General features: G+C 34.4%; 1 protein-coding gene across 1 annotated transcript; it reads right to left on the reverse strand.

The window, feature by feature from the left end:
* Nucleotides 1-357: 357 nt before the first annotated feature.
* Nucleotides 358-9,040, reverse strand: LOC136805099 (uncharacterized). The gene is made up of 4 exons (XM_067061661.1): nt 8,229-9,040; nt 4,401-4,967; nt 2,739-3,410; nt 358-1,609 (listed from the first exon to the last, which is right to left on the reverse strand). The coding sequence occupies exons 1-4, from the start codon at nt 8,917-8,919 to the stop codon at nt 375-377; spliced, it is 3,165 nt and encodes a 1,054-aa protein (XP_066917762.1). The 5' UTR covers nt 8,920-9,040; the 3' UTR covers nt 358-374.
* Nucleotides 9,041-9,375: the final 335 nt, after the last annotated feature.

Consider the following 9,375-nt stretch of genomic DNA (forward strand, 5'->3'; position numbering starts at 1 on the left):
TTTGGTCCCGTCCAAAGTATAAAAGAAAAATAAGCATTCATCGGGTCTAAAAGCCTTAAAGCCTTAACGTATTCACGTACGTATTCACGCTAATAAATACATTTGGCTCGCAAAAAAGTCGCGGCGTTAGAGATTGGGACAAACTGCAAAAGTTTCTGTCACTATTAACCCGCTATAGACTTTTTTGTTTAGGACAATTTTTGTTCAAAAATATAAACAAGTAATTTTCAAAGAAATATTTTGTGATTTTACGACCTTGCAAAAGTTTGTACAATTATCAAAGAATTAAAGTAAGCCCATAAAAAATATTTTTCTATCAATATATAGTAAAATTATAATATTATGATTAATAAATTTTTTTTTTAATTTTAGTTTTAGATAGTATTCAAAGTTTGATGTAGCTGTTCGTTATCCATGAATTCAACTTTATTCAATGCTTTTTGCACCAGTATCTTAGCAACAGCTCTTTGTTTGTCAGAAAATTGACTTAACTGTCCTTCGACTTGTTTGAAAAACAATAGATCTTTCTCATTGCTTTCTAAACTTTTAACTAACTCAGAAGCGAGTGGATTTTTAGTTTCTGCAGTATTTGAAATTTGTGCTGAAGCACGTTTCGTTCTTGTATATTCAAGCTCTGTTCGTTTTCGTTTTCTTCTTGGATGCGAGTTCCTCTTTTGTTTATTTGTTTTGGAATATTTTTGTGGCAGATTATCGCTTTTGAATTTCTCATTGGTTATCTCATCATTATCTTCTGATGATATTGATGAAGATCCAGTAATCGCTGGTGTTGATGTTGATGGGAGGTTGTTAGGATTATTCGAATCTGAATAAGCAGGATCCATGTCATTAAATGTTGTTGAAGACGTTGAATGTTCTGTATTTGAAGCACCGGACCTAGCCGGTAAGCGATTAATAGCTGAAAGGTTTTGTTGATGAATGGGATTAGAATTAGGTTCGTCTGAAAAGCAAGGAGTAATTTCAGTAAGATGCTTTCTGCTCATTTTTGGAAAGTCTGAAGAAGTTGTCGGTACGTTATTGCACGCTAAAAGATTCCTTTTACTATCAGCATGTCCAATGGAAATACTGGAAGTAAGTCCTGCAGAAATATGTTCCTTGGTGTTTTGGTAGGATTGACAACTAACGCTCCCCCTTTGATTGTCGTGTTTGTTTGTCAATGGCAAGGAAGAAGTCTGTTCCGTTACCAAAGACTTAGACTCTTGGTCTGCGTTTTGTACATTTCTCGTCTCCATATCAGTATTATCATCCGATATACAGAATACTGGCACATCACTTGACGAGGTTTTGTCAAAATCAACACCTGTGCTCGATGTGGTGTCATCGGAATATAAAGATGTATGATGAGAATCGATAGCTTTTGGCAAAGAAGACGAATTCGTTTGTAAACCTCTTGGAATTTTCTCACCACAGATTACATTTTTATTGGCTGTCAATGTTGACTCTCCAGCGGGATTCGGGTTTTTAATCACGACATCTGTTAAGAATTTCAATTCTTTGTAAAAGTTGCAACTGGCTTCTTTTTTCTTGTTTCGTCTTTCATGGCATCTTTTAAAATCCTCGCGAAGGGTTTTCCATATGTCCTTTAAACTGACTGAAGTAAAAGAAAAAAAATATAGTTGGAATAGAGTATTAATGGCATCATCTCTTGATAAAAGAGATAAAAGACTTTAGGATAAGGTTTCCTCGAGGTTTCATAACATCTCAACTGGAACATAATCTCAGACCCTTATAAAACAATCTATAACTCGAAGTCTCCGTATAGTAAATAATATATATAAACAAATTTGCGTTCCCCATGAATGTTGAGTGTTGTTAGGGGGGTTTGTACTTTTACGGTGGGTTGGCCCTTTTTTAGTACGGTATTACGGGAATTGACGAAAAAAAGACAGGAAAACGGTATTTCAAAATCAGACGGTGATGGAATTTTGCCTTATTTTTTGTCATTATGCCGGTATTTGAACCTGCACAAACCGGTGTGACGGTGTTATTATTTTTTTCAATTTTCGGGACTCCCGGATTCAGCAAAGATTTTGACGGGAAAACAGTATTTCGAACCCTTACAAACCCCCCTTGTTATGCTACAGTACATATTATGATTCAGATTATGGAAAATTCGCAAAGTTGAACTCTCCTTAGTTTGCTATTAGGGACCTTAAGCAACTAGGACGGCGACTAGAGGGAGTACGTGGAGAAAATATTAAAATCCAATGGTAAATTTTATTCGATTTTACTATGGTTTAATAGCACGTGAATGGACTTTAACAAAAGCAAACTTTGGTGAAAAATAATCTTTTATCTCCCGAGTGATTTAAATGATTAATTATTATTGTACTCTTTTATTACCGCCTTCGTCTTGGAGAGAACGTCGAAACATGTTTTTGAAGTCGCCTTGTAATTTTGAAACGTCCAGTAATTACCCAATTAAATTTAAGTATTCTCATGAGAAAGAATGAAATCTTTTTGTGATTCAAATGTTGATCCCAAGAGGGATTTGTTTTTGTTGGATGCTACAGTTCTCACTACAACCACCGTCCTAGTTGCTTAAGGTCCCTATTAATTCCTTGCTGGTAGCTCTCATGATTGTATGAGAAGGTCCTCCCAGATTCTTCATTAGTTTTATCCATTTTCAGTAGTCGAGTGAAAATGAATCAAGCTTGTGTAGCAAGAGCTTTAAGTATTACCTAGACCGAGAATAAAATGAAGATAAACAAAAAAGTTACCATTATCAGGTGTTTTTACAATCTTTCTGATCTCTTCCCATGTTTCTTTCGTCTTTTTCCTGTTTTTGTAATGTGCATGTTTTGGATTCCAAATGCAAGGTTGTTTTTCAACTTGCTTAATAAGAGAGAATTTAACATCAGAATCTGTGGTATGATGTTCTTGTGTAGATATTTTATGTTGAGGAGTTTGGTCAACATCATTTGGTGATCCTGAAGTTTCAATATTTTGTGGTACTGTTAGTGCTGATTTTTCGGTTTGACCTATCGGAGCATCGATGCTGGTGTTAATGTTGTCAATGCATATATTATTCTCACCAAATGACGGTTGAGACATTCGTTTTTCTGATATCTCATTCGCACCGTCCTCTAGATCCGCATACCGTCTCCAACTACTACATTTACATCTGAAGTTATTCATTCGACAGTAGTGCAAATACAGACTCGCCCCATGCTTGCGCTCCTCGACTTGTGTATTAACTAATACTCTAACATCAGGAACATCGGGGTATATCATGACGTCATCGTTTCCAACTGTTATTAGTTGATCCATGAAATTTAAAGCTTTATAAAACTCACACTTAGGAGGGTTCTTCAAGTTTGATTGTCTTTGATTCAGTTTGCACTCTTTAAAATTATACATCATGAATTTCCATTCTTTCTCCAAATACATAACTGAAATGGAAAGTACATAATCGATCAGAAAACTAAATTTAATGGCGATAGTCGTGACACTTTTTATATCTGATGCTTTATACCGTGTTAAGAAGATGATAATTTTCGATATAAAAGATCTTTTTTCGTCAAGCAATCTAAGTAATTAATTCTTTGGTAACTAAGCCTTTAAAGGGACATAAAAGTACTGACAAACTTTTTAAACAAACTGTATACAGGGTGTCCCTAATAAAAGTATCGAGTTTGAACATGCGATCGAGTAGAAAGTTTTAAGTGTGTATTCACAAAGTTGTGTTTTAAGCTCTCCCTCTTTTTTCTTTGTACGTTGTAACTACCTTTTGTAATGAGCCTATGTGATGGAGAACGCTCTTATATTTTAGCGATAAAACACACAAACTTTTTTACTCAATCGCATGTTCAAACTCGATACTTTTATTAGGGACACCCTGTACAGCGGGATACAAAATCAAAACAAATGTCGCATGTCAAAATAAAAAGTAAAAACAAATATGGCGGAATTTTGATTGTTTCAATTGTTTTACAAGTTTGTTTTGGACACGTGATTTTAATTATTCTCTTTAATGACACGTCGTTCGCACAATGTTTATATTTTACTACTTTTATGTCCCTTTAAGATAAACATTCATTTTAACACCCTGTCTCAGTGCCCCGGTGGAACCTTTTCCCTCAGTGGGGATGAAAATTTCTATCGAAAATCTATTGTTTACAGCTCAAAAATTCCAGTGGGGATGGTTTTGGAGTCCAATTTTTTCCATTCAATTTTCAATGGGATAGAATCATATAGGGCAATTTCCCAGTGGGGTTGAAAATGTAGGGTATTTTTTCCACCGGGGGCGATTTTTTGGCCTATTTTTCCACCGGGGCGGGGGGTTTACCGGGTCTGTGACACAGGGGTATTTTAGTAAGTGTTTTAGATAATCAAAGAACAACATCCCGTTCCCGTAATACCGAAAGAATCTTCTTACTCACCAAAGTAATTTCTATTCATCAAAAGCTTTAGTCTCCAAAATTTCATATATTCCACATCTTTGCAAAGGTTTTCCCAAGCCCATTTTCTCGACTCTTTGTTCTCGTAGTCTTCATTGTTCTCATTCCAAATGCATTCATGTTTTTGTACTTGCTTGATAAATTGGTCGTAGCGAAGATTGAATCGGATTCTAAAACTTGTTACTTGTGATAAACTTTTCGAATCCGAGTCATCACTCATGTCATCATTTTTGTTTACCTGCTTTTCATTTTCTCTATAATTACCACTACTACAGCTACATATAAAATTATCCTTTTTATTTAGCAAACTCAAATAAGGGTACCTCAATTCACGTGCCACTATTACTGTGTTGAATATCATCCTAATATCAGGAACATCGGGGTATTTCATGACATCATCGTTTCCAACTGTTATCATTGAATCCATGAAAGACAAAGCTTTATAAAACTCACACTTAGGGGGTTCCTTCAAATCTGATTGTCTACGATTTAGTTTGCATTCTTTGAAATTATACATGATGAATTTCCATTCTTGCTTCAGTTCATTGACTGTATAGAGAAAAAAAATTAAATTATATAAGTTTCTTAAACATTGAATAGGCTTTAGTTCAAGCACAGTTTTTTAGTGAACGAGGCTAAAATCCCGATCGGGTAGTAGGTTTTGTGAAATGACGGGGAGTTTTTCCTAAAATTTTGCTTTTTTAGGGATAAATCTTGTTTTTTTAGAAGTTTTTAGTTTTTTGTAACCCCTAGGGGGACGGAATTTAGATATGTGATTTCTACGACCCTTTCAGGGATTTTGAAAGTCCAAAAAAGGCACCCTTTTTAAAGTTGGCCTATACCCGTACCCTCCATTTGCCTAAATACTTCCAGAGGATATTTAGCATACAAGAAAGACTCAGGCATTTTAAGGCATGTCCAAATTTTCTGTAATTTTTAAACACCAATAGCACTCGCCAAGAGGTGTTCATTCATACCTTTTTGGAAGCGTATTAGGGTGTAGAATATGAAAAGTGCTGTTCAATAATTGTTTTGCTTGCCTAAATAAAGATATATGAATAAATATTGCAAAAAATGTAAAAATGCTGACGTCAGCAAAACTTATTTTTTGAATAACTTTTGATTGGCTTAACTTTAGATGCTGAAATTTTAACCAAAGTAGGACATTATGAATAGGCACATTTTAAATAAAAAAATATTTTGAAATTTTGCTGACGTCAGCATATTTTTGCAAAAAAAAAAATGCGTTTTTTACTTATTTCTGCTGACGTCATCAAATTAAAAAAAAAAATTTAATCCAAAATGTGCTTTTCAATATTCTCTTGCATTCTGCAAAATTTCAGCATCTAAAATTAAGCCAATCAAAAGTTATTTAAAAAATAAACTTTGCTGACGTCAGCATTTTTACATTTTTTGCATTATTTATCCATATATCTTTATTTAGGCAAACAAAACAATTATCGAACAGCACTTTTCATATTCTACACCCTAATACGCTTCCAAAAAGGTATGAATGAACACCTCTTGGCGAGTGCTATTGGTGTTTAAAAATTACGGAAAATTTGGACAGGCCTTAAAATGCCTGAGGAACAAATTAAAGTTGCTCTCATAGAAAAAAATCAAGAGTTTTTTCTGTCTGAGTGTGGGTAAGAGTCAAGTCTTTCTAAAAAGTTACAATACCGACCATTAAACTAACCTTGGTCCCCTTAGTGATCTGCTCTTACATAGTTTTTCTCAGCAAAGATTTGCTGAGCTGGATCAAAATTTTGCAAAATTTTAATTCATGATCATTGCGTGTTCGGAGTTTTTTCAGACCAAACGAAGCATTTTTTGTAGATCAATACAGCTTTAAAGTTAAAAACTCTGATAAACACCAACAAAATTGATAAAATTGAATGAATAAATTATAAAAGTACCCGGAAGGGTATTATGAACCTGACTATTCGAAAAAACACTCAAAACATGAACGGCTATACTTTAAGCGATAGATGAAATTTCGTGGCAAACAACCTTTTCATTCTCCAGAAATTTGGTGTTTACCCCTTTTAAAAGATTGAAAATGTTGTTTGGAGAAAAAGTTGTTTACTGTTGTGAAGTCAGAAAAATGTCAAAAAACACACTAAAGACAGTCTTTAGTTTTTTAATGAGATTTTCTCAAAGTTCAATCCTTTACTGTCCCAAACAGACATTAAAAGGCATTTAAGAGCCCCCCTCCTCCCCAGTAGTTGGCGTTATGGCGTGACGGAGGGTTTTTCGTGGCGTGATGGCGTGAAATTTTGAAAAAAACGGCGTTATGGCGTGAAATGCCGGCGTAATCGTGAAATCGAGCTTTTTGAGGCTTGATAGCGTGAAATTTGCAGTTCAGCGTGATCGTGAAAATATATTTATTACTTGAATCGTATTTCTATGTCCATTTTAGCCAATTTAGAGGGTTTAAATACCAAAAATTTCTTGGTCGGTCCCAACTATGGTGGGGCCTCCTATAGATCTCATTTTACAACATAAAAGAAACGGTGCAAACAGTTTTATTCATCTTCCATTTATCCTTGTAACTTCTAATTGTCTTTAGCAGTTGCTAGCTAGTCTTCAAAATAAAGTTGAATGCTATGAGGAGTTATGTCCAGTACTATGACATATTACAGCTGACAGCTGGCAGCAGTATCCCACACAAATTATCTCCATAATGTGATCTCAGACTTAGTTTTAAAACGCAATTTTAAAAATGGTTATGTTAATATAACGTTAATAACGAAGTTAGAAAGTCGTTCTCGGTAAAACTCTCGTGAAAACGACAAATTCTCGATAAACACTCCCGAAGAAAAATGCTGGCAGCAGCATCTATTGACCTTAAACTTGTTAACATTTTCCTTTTTATTAGTATTGGTTTTTATTTTACGTGTTCATTTGTTAAAGTTTCTTTTTTGTTGTTGAAATTTAAATCAGTTAAAAAAAATTTTGCTTTTAAATTAACCCCCTCCCCCTCTTATTCCATCCCCCCTGCTTATTAAAATTTAGAAGATTTTCCTACCCCCTTCTTATTCGGACCCTCCCCGTCTATTCGGGAGACAAGAGTAATTATTAAAAGCGGATGATCTAGTTAATGATGATTTTTAAGATTGAACTATTCAGGGGTGGTTCAAAACTAAGGGCCCACTGAGGGGTGGAGGCTTTTCCCTGTACTGCACCTTTTCTATCTAGTTGGACTTTATTTGACACACAATATACTTAAGTACGATATATTGGACATAAACATTTTTGACAATTTTTATGAAAGTTAGAAATCCATGCCATTATGCTCAAGGTACGAACGATTTTAGGTGTCCAAAATTATTTTCCTTTAAAGCTGAGTAAAGTTAGGAATTTAGAGAAAATTTCATGTCCACAGCTCTTATTTCAGGAGCTTTAAACTAGTTTTTCCCCACCGAACATAAAGCTTAGAGAGATCTTCATATTTGAAAAAAGAGATTAAAATGAAGAAAAAGTCTTCTTTTTTACTTCCAAAAAATGTAAAAATTTTCCAATTATGAAAAGAATCATGTTTTAAATATCCAATGCTTGTCTGCTAGATTATTTTTCACAACATAAACTTGCAATGAAAAAGTGGTGCGATGGTCAGGAGCTTGATAGATCCACTGCACTAGAGTTGTAAGCCAAAGTATAAAAAACAAAATATACGGAAAATGACACCACAATACTTCACAATCTTAGAAGGTAAATTGGCACTAAGGTCCGAGTGTTTGAACGGTAGTTTGTGACTAAGTAAAAAAAATTCGGTAGTGAGAGAGTGTCTGTTCAAATTGTGATACTAACCTTGTTCATCACATGTCAATGAAAGTAAAGAACACAATAAACTGGAAGTCGCCAACATTTGTTCTAAAATATTTTTCCAAGCTTGCTCCCTCAACTCTTCATTGTTGTATCCTCCCCTCGTTTCATTCCATATACATTCGTGTTTTCTTACTTGTTTAATAAACAGATCATAGTTGATAGAACATCTATTGATTGCTGTCATTGAATTAAGCGTTATTCTGGCATTATTATTAAACGTCGTCCTGCTACGAGTCAATCGATTTGGCAAGTTCTGAACGGTGTTGAAGTTTCTAGACGCATGCGTATTTGAACTATTGAAATTATTTTGTTGACGCTGCTCCATCGACGAAAAGTATTCTAATCCACTACTTTGGCCTGCAATTGTACCGGTCTGATGGTTTGTTGGTGTATTAAATCTATATTTTACATCGATTGCTTCAACATTCTCTTGTGAATTATATGAATTTTGTTGGGTCGCATTTTGATTCTGATGACCATGAAGAAACGAATTCGAAGTTGCATTGTGATAAGCATTAATTCCTTGAGATGAAGATTGAAATTGTTGCCCCGTATTTACGATATTGTTTATAGGAAAAAATATTTGACTGATCTGATTATCATTTGGCTGATTGGCCTGATAACTGTAGTAGCTGCTTCCTGGACGTGCCCAAGTAAAATTTTCAGAAGCCATAACTTCAAAGTTTTAATTAAATGTTATGAAAAAAATTCCAAACGATCCACTTCTAAAAAGAAAGTCATTTACTTCTCATCCTTCATCACATATCACACACAGTTTAAAAACTCTAGAAAGCGAAACTAAACGTAATATTTGTTTTTTTTACTCCCCTCATAATTAATACCATCTTTTTGTTGAAATGACGTCTACTTTAATTACACTTTTTTCTCTTTTCTGATGCATAACCATTGATTTTTAACCAGTGAACTGAATAAGCTTTAATTTCTATTGTATTATAAACGTTTTTTTATAAGAACGGCGAAAAGTTTTAAAGCCTTTAACTTTTGTTTTGAAGCATTGAGTTGGGGGAGGGGGGTACTTAGACAAAATAGGTGCTGGATATGTTCGAGCCATAAGGGTCTTTTTTTACACTCTCAAAAGTCCCTCGAAGGGGTGCAAAAACCTTTAAAA

This window comes from Clytia hemisphaerica, unplaced genomic scaffold, assembly GCF_902728285.1.
Source record: "Clytia hemisphaerica strain Z4C2 unplaced genomic scaffold, Clytia hemisphaerica genome assembly, whole genome shotgun sequence".
Classification (NCBI taxonomy): domain Eukaryota; kingdom Metazoa; phylum Cnidaria; class Hydrozoa; order Leptothecata; family Clytiidae; genus Clytia; species Clytia hemisphaerica.

Excerpts from the sequence above, each read along its gene's own strand:
- LOC136805099 (XM_067061661.1), bottom strand. The coding sequence starts at position 8,919 with ATGGCTTCTGAAAATTTTACTTGGGCACGTCCAGGAAGCAGCTACTAC. Across the intron at positions 3,411-4,400 it reads GATGAATAGAAATTACTTTG|TTATGTATTTGGAGAAAGAA; the intron begins GTGAGTAAGAAG and ends TTTCCATTTCAG. Across the intron at positions 1,610-2,738 it reads TGTAAAAACACCTGATAATG|TCAGTTTAAAGGACATATGG; the intron begins GTAACTTTTTTG and ends CTTTTACTTCAG.